Source organism: Mytilus californianus, unplaced genomic scaffold (genome assembly GCF_021869535.1).
Source record: "Mytilus californianus isolate M0D057914Y unplaced genomic scaffold, xbMytCali1.0.p SCAF_4, whole genome shotgun sequence".
Taxonomy (NCBI): Eukaryota; Metazoa; Mollusca; class Bivalvia; order Mytilida; family Mytilidae; genus Mytilus; species Mytilus californianus.
This window is the reverse complement of record NW_026262690.1, coordinates 70,305,156-70,327,609: the sequence shown is the minus strand read 5'-3', so window position 1 is coordinate 70,327,609 and position 22,454 is coordinate 70,305,156. Positions and strand designations below refer to the sequence as shown.

The 22,454-nt window shown below is 32.1% G+C and overlaps 1 protein-coding gene across 15 annotated transcripts in view; it reads right to left on the bottom strand.

Moving 5' to 3' along the window:
• Positions 1–22,454, bottom strand: part of LOC127698684 (serum paraoxonase/arylesterase 1-like) — a 244,324-nt gene that overhangs the window by 219,245 nt on the left and 2,625 nt on the right. For 7 of the 15 annotated variants that reach the window (XR_007980927.1, XR_007980926.1, XR_007980925.1 and 4 more), the window contains exons 2-7: positions 16,266–16,336; positions 13,134–13,189; positions 12,180–12,369; positions 11,460–11,583; positions 7,083–7,283; positions 802–883 (exon numbers count right to left, since the gene is read on the bottom strand). The exons of 2 other annotated variants lie outside the window; for them this stretch is intronic. Coding sequence is in view for 10 of the 13 variants with exons in the window: in XM_052202296.1 (XP_052058256.1) it covers positions 802–883; positions 7,083–7,283; positions 11,460–11,583; positions 12,180–12,369; positions 13,134–13,189; positions 16,266–16,336 (724 nt within the window). In the remaining 3 variants the exon portion in view is untranslated. The remainder of the gene's footprint in view (positions 1–801; positions 884–7,082; positions 7,284–11,459; positions 11,584–12,179; positions 12,370–13,133; positions 13,190–16,265; positions 16,337–22,454) is intronic. 6 more of the 15 variants (XM_052202293.1, XM_052202290.1, XM_052202292.1 and 3 more) reach the window with 2 other exon arrangements.

Below are 22,454 nucleotides of genomic sequence, written 5' to 3'. Positions count from 1 at the left end.
CATGTTTGTAGATCTTATCCTGCTGTTAATTTTTCCTTTTTAAAGTTTCTATCTATTTATCATAGTTTTCAAGATAATAGGCAAAACATGCATAAAAATGTTAAAAATTATCATTTAAGGACAATAACTCAAAATAACGACTTGACTGAAGATTTCGCCCATTATGGCATATTTGTAGATCTTGTCTTGCTGATCCTTTGTGCTATTTAAAGTTTCTATCTATCTATTACAGTTTTCAAGATAATAGACAAAAATGGGAAAAAAAATGGTAAAAATCATCATTAAAGGGCAATAACTCTAATAAGGAGTCATGTTTGACTTATTTGTAGATCTTGGCTTGCTGATCATTTTTGCTTTTTAAAGTTTCTATTTATCTATTATAATTTTGGTGATAATAGGCAAAAAAAATTTTAAATGGTAAAATTTGTCATTTAAGGACAGTAACTCTTAAAAAAAGTCGTCTGACGGTTTTGACTTAAATGGACATTAGGTAGAGCTCAACATTTTCGCCCCAATCAGATTTTCTCTTCTTATAGCAGTTTGGAAATAATAGGCAAAACTTGCATTTTACCCCTATGTTCTATTTTTAGCCATGTTGGCCATCTTGTTTGACAGCCCAGGTCAGCGGACATATTTTTTAAACTAGATACCCTAATAATGATTGTTGCCAACTTTGGTTAAATTTGGCCCAGTAGTTTCAGAGGAGAAGATTTTTGTAAAAGTTAACAGACGACGGATGATAAGTGATGAGAAAAGCTCACTAGGCCTTTTGGCCAGGTGAGCTAAAAAATAGTCCAATACCTGGTATCTTTTAACTGTCCCATTTTTCTGTCTTGTAAAAGTATAGAATTTCTTTGTGACTGGTTCTGCCATGTACAAGTATCTGAAAAAAAAGAGTGAAGATGTCAAAGTACATGAAATTTTGTAAGCCTGTAAAAAAAAATCTACATATTTCAAACTATATTTTATAATAGTCTAGTATTTTCAGTGATTATTTAAAGAGATACACTCTCAAACTAAAAAGTAACTTTTCTATATTAAACATATATATTTAGACTTTAAACTTACTGTTAAGGCAGTATGGGTGTCCTTTGCCATCTTGGATTGTAAAATAGCAGAACAACTAAGGTCCAGATTTTCAATCAAGTCAGCAAAATTTGATGAGGAATGCAAGTACCTAACGTGAATTTTCATTTAAAAGAACAAATCTATAAGATTTAAACTTATAATTATTAATATTCTTACAAATGTAGATAATTTTTGCTTGTTTTTCAATGTTTTTAAATTGGCGTATTAAGGGGAGGTAACTCTGAAATATTACATTTTCTAAAGGAATCTACATGAAATTTTGCTATTTTATGTTTTAGCAGGAAAAAACATACGGTGACCCTATCCTTTCTTTTGATAATCTGAAAGCATTTTCTAAAAGCTATCTTCTTGTATTTTAGTTTACAATTTATCATTTAGTTTAGCTTCTATTGACATAATGATGTATTTTCCTGTATAATCCATACAAAATGCGTCATTTTTTTACAACCTGTAGCTTGAGAAAAAGCTCAGTCACCTGTCATTTTTATTATATTTTTGAACATATCACGATATATACTACATTTGGCAAAGTATGGACAAATTCTATCATTTCTAATTTATATTCCCATACCACCTTTAAGATGCACTACCAGGGATTATGCACTGAATCTTGCATTTTCTTAACTGTTTCTTTAACATTCATAAAACATTGTGTTCAGCCTTTTCACAGGTACTTAGGATAAAAACAGGATATTTTCTGTTTGTGACCTTGTACTGCCTGAAATAAAATTGAGAATGGAAATGGGGAATGTGTCAAAGAGACAACAACCCGACCACAGAACAGACAACAGCAGAAGGCCACCAACAGGTCTTCAATGCAGCGAGAAATTCCCGCACCCGGAGGCGTCCTTCAGCTGGCCCCTAAACAAATATATATACTAGTTCAGTGATAATGAACGCCATACTAAACTCCAAATTGTATCTGAAATGTTTTCCACCATGATATATCTTAGACTACTAAGAGCTTGTTGTAATAATGAAATTCTGATGATATCTACCTAGAAACCATGTAGGGGACATTAAGGATGTTCGCTACTCTGTTTTAAAATAACAAGCTTTTTAAAAGACTGTTATAAATCGATAGAATATAAATAACGGAACTTGAATAGTAGATAAAAAATGACAGGTCTGTGTCCTTGTTTTTGAGATATAATCAATTGAAAATTTGTTGGGAAATAATTCTCTCTAGATTTTTCAGACACTTAATATTGGCAACTTTTTTTCTATCAAAACCTATAGAAAATAATAAAGATTTTATAAGATTTTCGAATATGGCCTTTTAAACTATATGCAGTAAAATTATGGAAAGAAAAGTAGGGGATAAAAGGCAAAATTTGTATTGGCACTACATGGATAAAACTAGAGGATTCCGAATATCTGACAAAAAGTCTAAAATATGAGTAGCGAACATCCTTAAACTACAGAAATTATTTGTGTTTGAAAAATTTATATATTTGAGAATTCATATTCAAAATAAATGGAGAATGTGTCTATTGGCCACAAACAAATTTTCTAAGGGTTATAAAGGAATCCTCCCCCATGTCAGTCTATCTGTCTGTCCATGTACCACGTCAGCACAACTTCTTCTAAATGGCTGGACTATGTTGATGAAAAATTTACACAATTGAAGAACACTACAGAACAATATGCAGAAAGAAGGTAATCCTGGTACATCATGTTAGAAGAGACATGATCAAATTGAGTTTTTTGTAATTTTTTTTAATTTTTCATCATGAAACATTGAAATTACATAATACATTATAAGACACAAATTATAAAGATTAAGTAGTGTTCTCCCAAGGACCTTCAAGCACCGTGGTAGTCTGGTGCTATATTTTCTACCATGGTGCTTATCTTGAATGATTTTATAATAGAATATATAGGTTCCATGGTGCTCTATTTTTTGGAAAACCAGTGCTATGTTAATTTCCATGGTGCTATTTGAAAATTCTGGGGAGAACACAGTATTAAGTAACACTTGTAAGATTGATCAAATTATAAGGATATAATAAAATATATAACAATTGATTTGTTTAATTAAATGCTACTTCTAACAATTGCAACTTCTGATCTATTTTAGCTTTTATTGGAGGGCTTAAAAGCAGCAAAATATTATTTACTGTTTAACTGTTAACAAAATGCTTAGAAACACCAAAAATTACTTCTTTTGTGCTAAAAGGCAAGAAAATGTCATAACTTCTAATCCAGTCTATCATGGATGGTCAGAAATTTTGTACAACATTACATTCCTAAAAAATATGTTGTTAAAATGTTTTTCTTTGATTTCTGAACAAAAAGTACAGAGTTCCGTTTCATTTAATTTGCATTTAAGTAAAAATGAATTACATGGTAGAATCCTATGAACAATCTTAAAATGGAAATTTTGTAAAATCAAATTTCTGGTTATAATAAAAGGCATGAGGTTAACAGTAGGTCTGAGTACACAGTTATTTCGTAGTGCATTTCTTTTAGACAATAAATGAAAATTAAAAAAATCCCACCTGCACTTTCTCAATAATATTTTTACAGTGTGTTGTACTACTTTTGGGACAAATTATATCAAAATTATAGAAAACTTCATCGGCTCTAACTCAAAATATGGACAATTTCATGTTAAGGGGGTCTTGAAATCTTTTGACAGCTTCCGAAGTGCTTATTTTTAACCTTTTTCAGCTGGACCAAATCACTACTTTACTTTAAAATTCATGACCCAAATTTTTTTACAGTGTAATTTCATCCCCCTACTTGCTATTTGAGGCATAAAACATGGAGAAATAAATTTGGAAGGGGTATAAAAAAAACTGGCAAGTAACACACTGTCCACACTAGGGACTATATTTGTGGACAACGAAAATCAAAGGACGATAACTGTGTACTCAGACCTAATAGGATAGAAAAAGTTGACTAATCTTAATAAAACTTGGTATGACCAAAGCTTGATAAATTATAAGACTGCTTACAAAGTTTCATGGCAATAGGATATATATATAATAGACAATATGATAAATTCTATATTCAACTTTGCGTGTTAAATTTTGACGTTAAAATTGAAAAATTTCAACTATCAACATTTGGGGCTTTAAAAATTAAAATATTGCAAAAAAATACTTTTTAAATGCCTTAATATATAATATATCATGTATTAAAAGCAATAGAGTACTCATTTAATTTATCAGACTTAGCATAATTATTCAAAAGTCAAATTTATATGAGCCTGTGCCTAAAAATGGAGGTTTTCCAATGAAGGGAGGCCTTACATGAAGATGTAATATTTTCCAGCAATTTTAAATTTGTGAAGCTTTTTGGTTATAAATAATCCTTACATATGTATTTAATGTACTTTAAATGGAAAGAAAAATTACAAATAACATATCAGATTAGTTTTAAAGGGTCTTAAGCCAAATAAGACTGAAAATAATTTAGGGTCAATTTAGGCCGTAGCACATATTTACATTTAAAAATGCATATTGAAGCTATAGGAAATAAAATTTGTGTCTATTTTATCATTTCTATACTCAGGTGACATGATACAATAAATCTGAGCACAAAAAGACTCCTGCATTCAACTTTTTTTGCAGACAGTATGGTCTGACACAAAGATTTTTCACTTTTTAGTGAAAAACTTGCATGCAATTTTAGTCTCAACAGGCTTATATTTGAACCTCTTGCTATCCTAAAGAAGAAAAGAAAGATATTATATGAAATGAAACAGGTACAGAAGACATTGTAAAGTGCTTTTTATACAAATTTAGTGAGGTCTTTATTATGGACTTCAACTTTTATGTACCAAGCTCCTCACAATTAACTTAATCCAAACAAGGCGTTAGACGAGGGTCATTTATACAACACATTTTGCACATATTGTCTGAGATAATCTTCTTTTCTGTAGATTCAGAGTTCACAAATGAGTAATACAACTGGATTAAAGCATAGAAACACAAATATTGACACATGAAAACCTGTCAGATAGAAAGTCAGAATGCCACTAATGCATCAAAATTGAAAAAGCTATGAAATGCTTATTTTGACCATATAATGCCAAAATTGGTCTTTTTTGCAGAAATTCTATCAAATAAATCTTTAAATCCTTTAGTTTCATGCTATTTGACAAATTGACACCATCAAATCATTCAGGGAAGTTGCCAAAGTACAGATTCTATATTTACTGATTTCACCTCTTAGGTCCGAGTACACAGTTATTTCGTAGTGCATTTCTTTTAGACGATAAATGAAAATTAAAAAAATCCCACCTGCGCTTTCTCAATAATATTTTTACAGTGTTGTACTACTTTTGGGACAAATTATATCAAAATTATAGAAAACTTCATCGGCTCTAACTCAAAATATGGACAATTTCATGTTAAGGGGGTCTTGAAATCTTTTGACAGCTTCCGATGTGCTTATTTTTAACCTTTTTCAGCTGGACCAAATCACTACTTTACTTTAAAATTCATGACCCAAATTTTTTTACAGTGTAATTTCATCCCCCTACTTGCTATTTGAGGCATAAAACATGGAGAAATAAATTTGGAAGGGGTATAAAAAAAACTGGCAAGTAACACAGTCCACACTAGGGACTATATTTGTGGACAACGAAAATCAAAGAACGATAACTGTGTACTCGGACCAGTATTCCAATCTTCAATCTGCATATTTAAATCTATTTCCTGTTTATTACGGGAAGATAAAGCCAATACTTAAGTATCTTCCAAAAATAATTTAAAGGATCATAATAGTGTAATCACAATAAAAAGTAGGATATTACCTAGTGGGTTTTTTGGGAAAGTTTTAGTTTCTGCTAAGTGAAAAATGTCACTTCTAATGAATGCAACTGATAATTAAATAAACTGCTTCGCTGAGCGCAGCTAGATATGCCCGCAGAGGTCCAACCCTGAACAGTTGGGGCAAAAATGGACACAATATTCAAGCTTGATACAGGTCTGAATTTGGATTGTAATTAAATATTTGATATATTATAGGTTTCTGAATAAATGTAGTCAAAGAACTTGAAATTGGTTATATGAAAGATTTCTTGCTGTTGTGCAATACACTGTGCTGTTACGCAATACTTAGTAAATCTGATGTCAGACTATAAACAAATAAAATCTTATAACTCGGAAATGTGAAATTGAAAATTTATAAAAATCAAAAGGGAGCTTACAAAAATAGATATAAACAATTTACCAAAGTTTCATAAAAAATGCTGAAAGCATTTTTGAATTATTGTCCGAAAACTGGAAAATCCCCCTTTTCGTAATGAATAAAACCCCATAAATCGGAAACGTATAGTCTGAAATTTATAAAAATCAAAAGGGGGCTCATGTCGATAGAAATAAACAATTCAGCAAAGTTTCTTGCAAATTAATGAAACTGTTTTTGAGTTATTGTCTGAAAACTGGAAAATCCCCCCTTTTTTAATGAATAAAACCCCAAAACACGGAAACGGTAAATCCGAAATTTATAAAAAACGAAAGGGAGCTCACGTCAATAGATATGAACAATTAACAAAAGTTTCATGCAAATTGGTGAAATACTTTTTGAGTTATTGTCCAAAAACTGGAAAATCCCCCCTTTTTTAATAAATAAAACCCCAAAACCCGGAAATAGTAAATCTGAAATTTATAAAAAATGAATGGGAGCTCACGTCAATAGATATAAACAATTCACCAAAGTTTCATGCATATTGGTTAAAGAGTTTTTGAATTAATGTCCGACAAGTTGATGACGGACGGACGGACGGACGGACAGACGGTCAACGGTATACCATAATACGTCCCGTAAACGGGCATATAAAAATATAAGATCAAAAAACTTGGTTCCAATTTTACATGACGGTGACTATACAAGATATCCTTTTTGTAATTTCACTCACAGTTCTAGCTAAAACTTCTACCATTGATATCTCCAATCAATTCATTTGGTCAATAATAATCTAATACAAAACAATCTTAACCATCCTATCATTAAAGAAGTGATAAAAATATTGTTCTTACTTTTGGTCACGAGATAACATCAGACCATTTGTTGTTATGAATCCATCATATTGTTTGTGGTATGCTTTCCCGTCATAATACATCAGATTTCCATAGGCTAATGGTATGATCGTCTCTAACAAGTGAAGAAATCCACTCTTATAATAGGCATAGTTTGTAAAGTAAAAACTATTTTCACTGTCCATTGCTACATCATTTACGCTGAAATAAAAGTCAATCCTTAGGGTCTAAAACCATAAATCTACATTCTACAAGTAAATTTAGAAATAATTCATGACAGACATACAAGTTTGTAGAAATTAGATCAAATCTACAACATTATAAATCTAAAGCTGTCATGAATTGTTCAGTTTTTTGCAGGATGAAAAATATAATGTTGGTAATTGAGCTTAATCAAACTTCAAGCTCTCTCAAGTGATAGTGTGGATTTATTTTTATTCGTGTGATACCAATTTTTGTGGATTTCGTGGGTACAGGCGAAACCAAGAATTTAAATGTTCAACAAATTACAAATTTTTTATAGGCTTGTATGCAGACTGTGGCAAGACCATGAAATATCCATGGAAATAAAAGTTTTCCTCATTCCACTAAAATGGGTACCCTCGAAAATAAATGAATTCACAGTTGTCTTTTTCAATTAAGCAACAAACCTTACAATCATACTTTAATCATGTATATTAAATTAATATTACTACCCATCATCATTATATAAATGAAATAAAAGAGAATGTAAATTTCAACTAATCCAGAACAAAGAAAACAAGAGGCTGTCAGAGTGACAGCAAACTGGATTTTCCTGCAGAGGTCGAACCCTGAACAGTTGAGCAAGTATGGATACTATATTTAAGCTTAAAACAGCTCTGCATTTGGATTGTGATTGAGTATTTGACAAAGCATAGGTTTGTGACACAAAGTGAATGTGGTCAAAGAACTGAAATATTTGAAATTGTACATTTACCTATTATGGTCCAATATCCAAAATCTAAGTACATATTAGAATCAGCATATCAAAGAAACCCAAGAATTCAATTTTTTATGAAATCAGACAAAAGTTTGATTAAGGACCCTTTGGACCTCAATGTGGACCAATTTGATAAAGGAGCCCACAATCCAAAATCTCTCAATACATGGTTAGATTCAGCATTTCAAAGAACCCCATAAATTCAATTTTTGTTGAATCAAACGAAGTTTAATTTTGGACCCTGATTTGGACCAACTTGAAAACTGGGCCCAAAAAATCTAATATTTGAATACAGGTTAATTTTATCTATAATATTTTCTGTGCAAAGGGAAATAACTCAAACTGGATAAAATTTTTCTAAAATAAGATATGATGCAATTTTTCAAATTATAATCAATAATATAATAACAACAACCAATGATGACTAAGTTCTCTAAAATTAGATATGATTTAACACTCAAACATTGTTAGAATCAGCATATCAAAGAACCAAAGAATTCAATTTTTGATGAAATTAAACAAAAGTTTAATTTAGGAACCTTTGTACCTCAATGTGGTATTATCTTATTAATAATGAAAAGAAATACAGGTTTAGATTAAGCATTTCAAAGAACCCTATATTAATTCAATTTATGTTGAGATCAAACACAGTTTAATTTTGGACCCCGATTTGGACCAACTTGAAAACTGGGCCCAAAATCAGAAATCTAAATATATGTTTATTAATAAACAATATAAGCTTAATTTTTATTGGAGTTCACTTCATCAAAATAAAATATATAGCATTCAGAAAATTAGTTTTTACAGAATAACAAACACACTTGCCACAAAATTCTTCAAACAATTTACCAAAAAAAGAAGAAAAAAATCCAAAATCTTATTTATCATTAATACAATGTCTTTTCAAAATCTATAAAACTTATCAGTAACAAGAAATAATTGTAACAGGATCCTGTTACGAAGTCTCCCAAACAAAGCTCCAATAATTCGTCATTCCCATGGTCGCCTGACATTGGGCAAAGTCCAGTACAAATTGGTTTGTGATATGCATAAGTGACGCCTATGGATTGACCCTGAATGTCATTCTAATCTTCTTGAAATGACGAACAGGAATATATATGGTTGTTTAGGGGTGGAGATCTCGACTGTTTACAAGTTCTCAAAAGGGGGGTGTGATCCCCAGGGGACTCGCCCTTTATTTCATATGATTTGTTTTTTGTCCCATACAAGAATATATATGGTTTAGGGGTGGGGATCTCGACCGTATACAAGTTCTTAAACAGGAGGGGGTGGGGTGACCCCAGGGGACTTGCCTTTAATTTCATTTGATTAGTTTTATTGTCCCATACAAGAATATATATGGTTTCGGGGTGGGGATCTTGACCGTTTACAAGTTATCAAAAAGAAGGGAGGTGGGGGTTACCCCCATGGACTTCCCCTATATTTCATTTAATTTGTTTTATTGTCCCATACAAGAATATATATGGTTTCAGGATGGGGATCTTGACCGATTACAAGTTTTCAAAAAGAAGGGGGGTGGGGGTGACCCCCTGGACTTCCCCTATATTTCATTTGATTTGTTTTATTCTCCCATACAAGAATATATATGGTTTAGGGGTGGGGATCTCGACCGTTTACAAGTTCTCAAACAGGAGGGGGTGGGGGTGACACCAGGGGACTCACCTTTTATTTCATTTGATTTGTTTTATTGTCCCATACAAGAATATATATGGTTTCAGGGTGGGGATCTTGACCGTTTACAAGTTTTCAAAAAGAAGGCAATGAGGGTGAACCCAGGGACTCCACCAATATTTCATTTGATTTGTTTTATTGTCCCATACAAGAATATATATGGTTTCGGGGTGGGGATCTTGACCGTTTACAATTTTTCAAAAAGAAGGGGGTGGGGGTTACCCCAGGGGACTTCCCCTAAATTTGATTTGTTTTATTGTCCCATACAAGAATATATATAGTTTAGGCCTTTAGGGGTGGGGATCTAGACCGTTTACAAGTTTTCAAAAAGAAGGGGGGTGGGGGTGAACCCGGGGACTCCCCCAAATATTTCATTTGATTTGTTTTATTGTCCCATGCAAGAATATATATGGTTTAGGGGTGGGGATTTCGACCGTTTACAAGATAAAAGCACATTCTCAAATTGAAGGGGGTGGGGGTAAGAATATATATGGTTTAGGGAGACTTAATTATCTACAAAATGTCTAATAATGAACAGTTAAATTCAAACTTCATTTATACAGTACTTCTAGTAAATTTCAAACTTTATATATACAGTCCTACAGATCTTATCAGGAAACAGAAAATTTTCAAATAAATTTGTCACTCCAATGATTATCATATGCTAAGATATTTCCCAGATCTAATTAATAATGAAAATCATACTTGCAAATCTGAAGGGTTATTCTTTTGAACAGAACTATGGTTTAACATAGTACTCTAACATTACATATATAATAATTAATAATGTAATTAACTTCAAAATGTCTAATAATATAGCTTATAATCATCACCACTAAGGAAATAGAAAATTTTCAAATAAATCTGTCACTCCAATTTTAATTTTGAGATAAGACATTTACTATGCTTAGTCATAATATGATAACAAGAGAAAAATATTTTAAAATACCACTTTTGGATATTAAAAATGGGGATAACTCAAAAAGGAGAAATACTAAAATCGTGAAAATTGAACTTTACCTTCATTTAGTCACAAGAAACAACATATCTAAATTTGAAAAAAAATAATCACAGCGTTTTCGTGTTATTGAAGAGACACTGTTTGGCAGCAGCCCGTCCACCATACCGCCAGCCCGCCCGCCGTACATCCCCAAATCAATAACCGATATTTCCTTCGAAAATCCGGTTAACAATTATCAAAATCTAAAAATTTAAATTCATTGGTTGTGATAATGTGGTCTATTCCATGCCAACCAATGAGGGAATTATCAAACAAATATATCACAAAAATTTTTTAAATTTCATGAAAATAAGTCTATGATAATTTTATTCAAGGCTACAAAACTGGACAGACAGATATAATTTTATGACTACAAAACCAAAAATAAAAATTAATTAACTAGACAGTTTGGAGTGGAACTGGTAAAAAGTCTTGATTAACCATAAATGTAGTCCATAAGTGGGTCCAGGCACCCCGCCCAAAACTAGACAAAGTTTAGAGTAGAACTGGTAAAAAGTCTGGATTTACCATAAATGTAGCTCCATAAGGGGGAGGGGGGGGGAGTCTTCTTTCACGAGAATAGGGATTCTTAATACAATTCAATTTTCCTTTGATCACATTCCCTGTTCAAAGCTCCAAAGTAATTTTAATTTACACAGGGTAAAATCACCTTGTTAGAACACCATCATAACTTTTCTCTTTGCTTGGTATCTATAACACTTACAAATGTATACTTGGGTCTCTGTAAGTGTGTACATGCTTCAGCTGCTTATCTTTAGCCATAAACACAAACTTTTCTAGTGTATCTCCAGTTGAATCATGGTTTACCACCATTACTGTAACTTTACCTTAAAAAAATATACAAATATTTAGGCATTCAGATTATCATCTGGTACACATGCTAGTCTGCCATTGAAGACTACAACTTGACCTCTAGATATCCTTTTCTATTTTATTGTGTTGTTGGGTTAACATGTCAATGCCATTTTCCTTACAGGTTCGTCTTTTCATGCAAAGTAATTGAAGTGTCACACTGGACCATTAATACAATATTACTGAAACACTTTAGTGGTTGCATAACATTATGCAGTTCTTAAACTGCTTCTGATCATCGTAACTTTTAAAATTAAAAAAAACCTGTGTCTCAACTGTATCATGTGAAAAGTTACTCCTAAATATAATGTGATAATATCAAACAATTTTAATGCAAAGATACTGTAAATACAGAGAATAAAACATTTTGAATGATATTTTAGTGTCTGTGATGGTTATAAGGTCACTTTCAATTTCAGTAAAATCTGCTGTTTTTGTTAAAAGATTTTATAATGTATGTTGGTCACCTTTATAGATAAGACTGGAGTAAACTATTGAAAAGCACTGCATTCCAAAATACAACTAAAACAAATGGCAAAGTGCTTAGAACTTATTTGTTTGTGAAAATTACCTTTATTGTCTTTCCACAAACTAATGCCATGTGGACCGAAATCAGACTGGTTAAACTGGTCCCCAACAATTGTCAGTTCTTCTATGCCTTTATCTGGTTGATTAAAATCAAACAAATATATTCTGCCTCTTCTATTGTGCTTCTTGTGGTATGCATGAACTTTAGGAGAAGCTGTTGGCATCACAATGCCCTGAAAAATATGACTTGTAGAAAGGAAATTTACTTCTCATACATCATTACTGATTTTTATTTGAAATGGACATGTCAATTTGCTTTTTCATCAGTAATTTGCATAATAATTTTTTCATTGTAGATAAATAATTCACACATTACTACTTTCTGAGACCTTTTCATAAGTTGAAAGGGTCATAATTCTAGACAAACTAAACTGAGCAGATCATATATTCATATCTACTTGGTAGGATTCAATAATATCAGCGCCTTGTCCCTGACACACGTTTGCATATTAACTCATCGTTTATTGTTCATTGTTTATACTTCTGGGTTTTGAGTGCTCTGGCTGTTGTGGGATCAAGTGTGTAACATGCATATTTTATCTGCAAGGCAGTGGCCAAGAAAGATTGATAAAGGATTTGTATTTTGGTTTTTGACCTCGGAAGATGTTACACATAGTACTCCTTACAATCTTCAAAATGGTGATCACAGTGAATAAGTTGATAACATAAAATGTGGTCTTTAGTGGAGAGTTGTCTCATTGATGATTATACCACATCTTCTATTTCTATAGTATCGCCATAAGAGATATAGACCCATCCAACTGGATAGTAAACTTTAAAAGTACTACAAAACTCAATTAGCTGTCAATCTTCCATTAAAAAAACCTACAAACTGTCTCGCTGTACGACTTATTCTCACCTTGAATATGCTTTTGACATTTTCAGTAATCAATCTATGTGAACCAATAGCAATAACTCAAGGCAATACTATACCTACTGATGTAATAAGTGTTAAACCATTAGGTAATGTCTCCATGTCCTCATATCCAATTCCTGAAATAAAATATAATAAGTAATAAACTGTTATCTAAGAGATATGTCTCGCCTTTTTGTAATTTTGATAATGCAAATGTTGAAATTATAAAATCGCAACACTTTAACATGCAAGTTATGTAAATATTCAAAGTCGATGAACCATGACTGAAGGTACATGGCTAAACAATCTCCATGGAATGAGATGTGCCAATGCTAATACAACTGCATACCAAATACCATTTACTTATTATAAGTCGTTCGCTTTAAACAAACCTAAACACAAACATTAACTTGTAAACTATGTAAAAGTTTCAAAGTCAATGAACCATGATCAGGGGTGGCCAAATAATCTCCATGGTAAATGAGATATGCCAATGCTTATACAACTGAACACCAATTAACATTGACCTACCACTAATGGTTCCCCATAAATTGACCTAATCACAAACTAATACATGCAAACTATGAAAAGTTTCAAAGTCAATAGACCTTGACTGAGGGGGCTGGGCCAAATAATCTCCATGGTAATGAAATATGCCAATGCTTATACAACTGCATACCAAATATCATTGACCTACCACTAGTGGTTCCCCATAAATTGACCTAATCACAAACTAATACATGTAAACTATGAAAAGTTTCAAAGTCAATAGACCTTGACTGAGGGGGCGGGGCCAAATAATCTCCATGGTAATGAGATATGCCAATGCTTATACAACTGCATACCAAATATCATTGACCTACCACTAGTGGTTCCCCATAAACTGACCTAATCACAAACTAATACATGTAAACTTAGCAAAGTTTCAAAGTCAATAGACCTTGACTGAGGGGGCGGGGCCAAATAATCTCCATGGTAATGAGATGTGCCAATGCTAATACAACTGCATACTAAATATGATTGACCTACCACTAGTGGTTCACCATGAACTAGACCTAATCACAAACTAATACATTGTTGACGCCGCCGCCACCGACGCCGGAAACAGCATACCTATGTCTCGCTTTTTGACTCCGTCAAGGCGAGACAAAAATATATAATATATGTTAAAACTTTCTGCAATTAAGGAGCAAAATTTCCATTTCTTTCTAAAATATGGTAGAAAACACAATAATTTGAAATAAGAGGTAAACTGATTTTGATCTAGGTACAGATGATCAAGATGATTATTGTACATTTTGATTAGTTAAACTGAAAGGGTTTTGATTTCTTAGTTCAAATCCAGAGAAGCTAGATCAAACAAAATTTAGTACAAGAAAAGTTCCAAAAATGTTTTAATCTTTTACAAAATTCCATTATATAAAAGGATACTGGAGTTTGTTCAGACTGTAAAATAAGTATGATTTCTATATATATTAAACAAGGCACCCTACCGTGGGTTCAAAAGCTCATTTTGGATCATACCTTTTGTAGGGAAAAAACAGTTTTTTTGTATCTAGTTCTAATTGTTTTGTGTTTTTTTGGTATTGGACTGTTAAGGATGTACACCTCTGAGGAGCCAAAAATTTCTAGATTTAAACTTTTTTTCTTAACCTGATTTTTGGGTCTATATGACTGTAAAAAAATAATTGATGAAGAAAAAATCATATGGTGGTGCAGTTCTTTTTTTGCTACGGCCCCTTGAAAGTAACCAATTTTGATGATTTTCTCATTTTTCATCAATTTTTACCCATTTTTGGGCTATTATCGTGAAAAAAATCACAGTTCCACAATTAAACTTTTTTTCATACTTTCAATAAAGATGAAGTGGACCAATCTGAATAAATTAAACTTAAAAAAACTATAGGTAGGTGTTACTATAAGAAAGTTTTATCATATTTTGATGCTTTTTCATGTCAAATTTACCATGTTGTCAATTTTGTAAATTTGTGATTTTTCTCTATTTTAAGAACAAAATGCGTATTATTTCAACTTCTTTATTATAAATGATTGAAAAAATACATATCTAAGAAATTTGAAAAGAAAAAAGTGATATGGGATGTACATATTTCTGGTAAAATAATTTCTTGTACCCCTCACCCATTTTATCAAAATTTTGGCTAAAAAGACTGACTTGATTGGTAATAAAATTTGAAAAATTTATTACTCAAAAACTAATTATTGTACATACACAATTTTTTCACAGATTTAAGTTTGATTATAACATTTTTTAAATTCATTGATATTTTCCACTTGTATCACATGTTTTGGAAATAATTCCAGAACGAGATTTCAACGAGACTGAAACGTCAGAAGAATACATCCTTAAGCACTGTTAAGTCTACAAATCAATATGTCAAATGATGGAAAACAGAAATTTCCAAAACTGTAAGTCTATAAATTGCTGCTGTAACCCTCACCTTGACCAAGTGACATAAAAGTCAATAAAGGTCTTTCCAGTTCAAGGCAAAAGATCTTATCTCAAAAGATTTTGTCCTGAAATGAAACTTTTACCAAAATTTTAGTCTATTTATAGATATTGTGACCTTTTCCTTTGACCTACTAAACAGGAAAACAAGAGGGTCTTGTCATGTTCTTTCAAAAGGAAATTTTCAAGCTAATATAAAAATAACAAATTGTGGTATGATTGTCAATGAGACCATCCACCAGAGACCAAGTGATGTAGATGTAAGCAACTATATGTCACATTACAGCCTTCAACAATGAGCAAAACCCATACTATACAGTAAGCTATAAAAGGCCTAAACATGACAAAATGAAAAACAGTTCAAAAAAGAAAACCAAAGACCTGATTTATATACAAAACAATAAATGAAAACAAATATGCTAAATTTGATGTAGATTTGAGATATGGTTCAAAAGTGGTCAGAGGAAATAACATCATATTATTGCAGTCGACTTTTTTGCAGCTCACCTAACAACATCAAGGTATAAAGCAAGAATAAATTAAATAACATGAATGCAGGTATGAAATACAGGTAGCAGTTGCACCATTGGTCTTTTAAACCAGTATAAGATTATGAGCCATGTTACGAGTAAAGAGTCTTTATAAATTCATTCACTGTGTTACACAAATACTTGGCCTCCCATTTGCTGTAGCAAGCTATTTAAATATTTAAGCCATAATGGTATTAATATGGGCCATAACATTACCTTGTCCAGGAACAATTCTGCAGGGTCCTGGTGTATGGTTATACACATACTTTAAAAATTCCATGCTATGTCTGAAACACACAAAAAATTAGATACAAAGAGGGAAGTTTTTAAAGTTATTATTTTAAAAGGTGACTGTGACATTACAACCAGAAAAGACATGTTTCAGTACTAGTACATACACATTTATTTAATAAATTTGAAAGGTTTACTCATTTTTCCTGTTACAAGATTACATGTATTTTGTATTATCTACAAAATTATAATAGATAGTACCTTCAAGGACTGTATTTAAAGTAGAATACAGACAATTATAGTCTCAAACCAAGAAATAAATATCTGGAAACATACTGCTACCATGATGACTAATAAAACTGAAAACTGGGTACTGAAAAAATATTTATTTAAATCATGTACATAAAAATTATACCTTTGATTATCCCTTAAAAAATGTAAATACATACCGGGGGTACCATGTACAAAATGTGTACAGAAATGAGTGGGATGAGTAAAGGGATTAGTATGGTACATACACATATTTATACATTTAATAAACATAACATTCAAAGAAACAAATTTTACTGGACAAGATGCACTGTTCCACAATTAACGTCTCTCCAGAGATGCTTGAGGCTTAAATATTTGGAAATCAAACATTTAAGTGCTGATAAACATAAATTGGAGCATACATTGTATGTAAAATCAAACATGGACAAGGAATATATGATCAGAGCTATTCATGGGGAAGAAATATTACCCATTACTTAACAACTTTTTTCATATGTTTAAATTTAAACACAAGTGAACCAACGCCTGGTAAATCTTCTGTCCATAGATTCCATAAAGTGGATACCTTGGGTATGCAGGGTCGTTACGATAAAAACATAAAATGTAGAAGGTCCAGTAACAACAACGGATCATATGTTTCATTACTTCAACATTCATAAAAAACAGTATTATTATTTCCTTGCCAGCACCAAAGTACTGAGCTACTGGGCTGGTGATACCTCAAGGACTAACAGTCCACATGCAGAGTTACAAATTGTTTAAATCAGATGTAAAAAAAATTAATATCTAATGTCATGGAGTTCACTTAAATTCAGATAATTGTTTTATTTTCAGTGAAATCAATATTATTACATTATTGCCATGAAATAAAAGACACATAATTTAAAATGTGAAATAAATCTGATAATTTCACTCCTCTGATCTCATAAAACAATTGGTGTTGTCAATACATTGTTGATGACATTGCATCAAAACAAGTCAGAATGCGTAGAAAAAAATATAGTTCCTTTTATTTCCTACTTTATTTTCATTAAAAAGTCATGGTCAATGAAATAAAAAGAAGAATTAATCAAAGAATTAAAATATCGAAAATTATTCAACATTTGACAGTACAAAACTCATACCCACATTCGTGAATTAATGTGTTGTTCAACCACTCGTTTAAAACTTCAAACTTCAAATTCCAAACTTTCGGCAAACAGGAAGTGCTTGTAGGGCGAATGTAAAAGCTTACTCACTACAACTCAACATTATCAAGCTGCAGTCCAAATATTAAATTATTACCTTTGATAGAATTTAAATTATTCCCTTTGATAGAAGCCAAGATTCCTTTACAAAAGTTTTCTACCCAAGGTCTTTTAGATGGACTGACCTACTGACCGAGTCATGCAGTTACTAGATCTGCTTTTGCCTGTAGCGACGCAGGTAAAAAGTCACTTATTTCGATTATTGTTTTGATGATACAGATAGAAATATGTGAACAAACTATAAGCAAAATAATAATATCATGAAAAACATATATGTTTATTTTCTTCCAAATTTTATAAAAACAAGCCCATTTCCATTGATTTTTAAGTCCAGTAGTTAACATATAGCACATGTGTGGACAAACAAAAATCTTTTAAAATCATGTAATTCAAAAACAAGAGTGCACGCACTGAAATGTCTCACCTGCTTTAGTAACCATGATTGATTTAATTTTCAAAGTCTTAGAAATAAATAAAATGCTCCGCAGGGCGCAGCTTGATACGACCGCAGAGGTCGAACCCTGAACAGTTGGGGGAAGTATGGACACAACATTCAAGCTTGATACAGCTTTGGATTTGGATTGTGATTAAATATTTGACACAGCATAGGTTTCTAACACAGATTGAATGTGGTCTAAGAACTTAAAAATTTTAAATTGGACATTCACCTATTATGGTCCAATATCCAAAATCTAAATACATGGTTAGATTCAGCATATCAAAGAACCCCAAGAATTCAATTTTTGATGAAATCAAACAAAGTTTAATTTTGGACCCTTTTGACCTCAATGTGGACAAAGTTGATAACGGGGCCCAAAAATCAAAAATCTAAATACATGGTTAGATTCAGCATATCAAAGAACCCCATATATTCAATTTTTGTTGAAATCAAACAAAGTTTAATTTTGGACCCCGATTTGGACCAACTTGAAAACTGGGCCCATAATCAAAAATCTAAATACATGTTTAGATTCAGCATATCAAAGAACCCTAAGAATTCAATTTTTGTTAAAATCAAACTAAGTTTAATTTTGGACCCTTTGGACCTTAATGTAGACCAATTTGAAAACAGAACCAAAAATTAAGAATCTAAATACACGGTTAGATTCAGCATATCAAAGAACCCCAATAATTCAATTTTTGATGAAATCAAACAAAGTTTAATTTTGGACCCTTTTGACCTCAATGTGGACAAAGTTGATAACGGGGCCCAAAAATCAAAAATCTAAATACATGGTTAGATTCAGCATATCAAAGAACCCCATATATTCAATTTTTGTTGAAATCAAACAAAGTTTAATTTTGGACCCCGATTTGGACCAACTTGAAAACTGGGCCCATAATCAAAAATCTAAATACATGTTTAGATTCAGCATATCAAAGAACCCTAAGAATTCAATTTTTGTTAAAATCAAACTAAGTTTAATTTTGGACCCTTTGGACCTTAATGTAGACCAATTTGAAAACAGAACCAAAAATTAAGAATCTAAATACACGGTTAGATTCAGCATATCAAAGAACCCCAATAATTCAATTTTTGATGAAATCAAACAAAGTTTAATTTTGGACCCTTTTGACCTCAATGTGGACAAAGTTGATAACGGGGCCCAAAATCCAAAAACTAAATACACGGTTAGATTCAGCATATTAAAGAACCCCATGAAATCAAGAATAAAACCCCATTGAAATTGGTCAAGAAATAAGCAATTTATAGGAAGTATCTTCTTTTGCTCAATCCTGTGCTATTAAATATTTCTTGCTATTGCGCAATACTGTACAATTGACAATTTCTTGCTATTGCGAAATATTGTGCTATTGGATATTTCTTACTATTGCGCAATACTGTGTAATTGAAGATTTCTTGCTATTGCGCAATACTGTGCAATTGAAGATTTCTTGCTATTGTGCAATACTGTGCAATTGAAAATTTCTTGCTATTGCACAATACTTATTATATAATAATTTACACATCCTGTTTGGTGTGTATCTCCTACCATATCATTATTATTTGATTTTAAATATAAATCAGAAATAACCAACTTAAAATGGAAAATTTTAACAGAAACAAAAAAGGAAAAAAAGAAAAAAAAGGAAAAAAAAATAAATCCCCCCCCAAAATTTTTTGAACCCCCATTATGATTCATCACCCCCAAACTCAATCCCAGCCTTCCCTTTGTGGTATGGTACCTTGCAGTACAATTTCAGAGAGATCCATACACTTGAACACAAGTTATTGTCTGGAAACTAGAAAAAAATGTGTTTTTTGGCCCCTTTTTGGCCCCCAATTCCTAAACGTTTAGGGCAATTACCCCCAAACTCAAACCCAGCTTTCCCTTTGTGATATGGAACCTTGTAGTACAATTTCAGAAAGATCCATACACTTACACACAAGTTATTGTCATGAAACTAGAAAAATGCTTGTTTTTTGCCCCTTTTTTGGCCCATAATTCCTAAAACTTGGAGGCAATTACCCCCAAAATCAATCCCAGCATTCCTTTAGTGATATGGAACCTTGTGGTACAATGTCAGAGAGATCCATACACTAACACACAAGTTATGTCTGGAAGTTACAAAAATGCTTATTTTTGGCCCCTTTTTGGCCCCTAATTCCTTTACTGTTATTACCATAACCCCCAAAATCAATCCCAACCTTCCTTTTGTGGTATTGAACCTTGTGGTAAAATTTCATAAAGATCCATTCACTTAAACTAAAGTTAGAGTGCGAAAACCAATGTGTCTTCGGACGACGCCAGACGACGCCGGACGACGACGACGACGACGCAACGACGACGCCGGACGACGACGACGCCAACGTCATACCAATATACGACCACAAAAATTTTTTTGCGGTCGTATAAAAATTAAGAGACAGACATGTACTCCTTACAATCATTCCATACACCAAATATAGTTTGTTTATAGTATTAAAGATACAAACCAAACCATGAAAACTTAACATTGACCAATGATCCATGAAAATGAGGTCAAGGTCAGATGATACACTACAGACAGACATGTACACCTTACAATCATTTCTTGCACCAAATATAGTTAACCTATTGCTTATAGTAATTTAGAAACAAACTTAACCAGGAAAACATAACATGCCCAATAAACCATGAAAATGAGGTCAAGGTCAAATTAACCATGACAGACAGACATGTATACCTTAAAATCATTCCATGTACCAAATAGAGTTGACCTATTTATACTTGTAACATCTGAAAAGAGGAACAACCTACAAAACTTAACATTGACCAATGAACCATGAAAATAAGGTCAAGGTCAGATGAAACTTGACAGACTGACATGTGCCCCTTACAATCATTCCATACACCACATACAGTTGACTTTCTGCTTATATTGTCTGAGAAATGGACCTTATAATCTAACTTTAACCTTGATCACTTATCCATGATATGAGGTTAAGGTCAAGTGAACGACATGTAGACATAACAAGGAACCCATTTACCAAATATAGTTATCCTATTACACATAAAAAGTGAGAGATTCACATGACAAAAAAACTATAATTTTTCAAGCCGTCGCTGAACCATGGAAATGATGTCAAGGACAATGGACATATGACAGACAGAAACTTTGTCACATAAGGTATCTGCATACAAGGTATGAAGCATCTAGGTCTTCTAACCTTCTGAAATATAAAGTTTTAAACATATAGTTTTCGCCCCCACCTGATAGTAATCCACGTCTCGCATTCTGCTACTTTCGTCGTAAGTGAGACAATAATCCCCATGTCTCGTATTCTGGGACTTTGCCGCTGGTGAAACAAAAATTATCAATCTGTCTTGAATAGTTGTTAAAATCTTGCATAATTGCATTGTGTTCCCTAGACCTTAATAATGCAGTTTAACATTAAAATCTCTATTTTTGGCCTATTTGGGCTGTAAATGTCAATTCTTTAAAACAAAACGAACAACAGGGAAACTAGTCAGCGATAAAAGATATATATGTGTATTGTTATCCAAAGAAAAAAATTCAAATGATTGAATAAATGTTAATTTTTCTAAAAAAGGTTTTATCACTGATAATCTTGGGAGAAATCCAAAAATAAATTTATGCTGTATAACTTGACCCAATTTTTAACTAAGTACTGTCCACACTTTTCATCCACAATAAATCATTTGTGTTTATAACTCAATCAGGTTCAGTTTTATCTGAATGACCATTAAAATAAACACTTTTGTAGTCTAAGTCTAAGAATACACTTCATAGTGGATTTATCACAGTTAACAATTAAATAAAATAAAAATGTCTTTTCAATGCTCAAAAACAAAAAAGTACTGGTACCCAAAACAATGGAACAAAATATAAAATCCCTAAATCTTGCCATGTTCACTTTCATGCAAGCTTTAAAATTATACCTTTTTTTAATTCTAGCCAGAATATGGGATATATGAGATTTACTTATGTAGAGTATCTAGTTGTTGAGTTACAATTCAACTTTTGTAACTCACAATTAGATATTTTTTAACTTGCAACTCAACTTTTATAACTCGCAACTTAGTCCAAACAATCATGACATCTTTAAAGGCTAATTCAATTTTTTTTTTTCTGTGACGCCTTCAAGACTAAATGATTATTTGGAGTACTCGCAACTCGACACTTGACAATAGGAAACCCTCGGGATGTA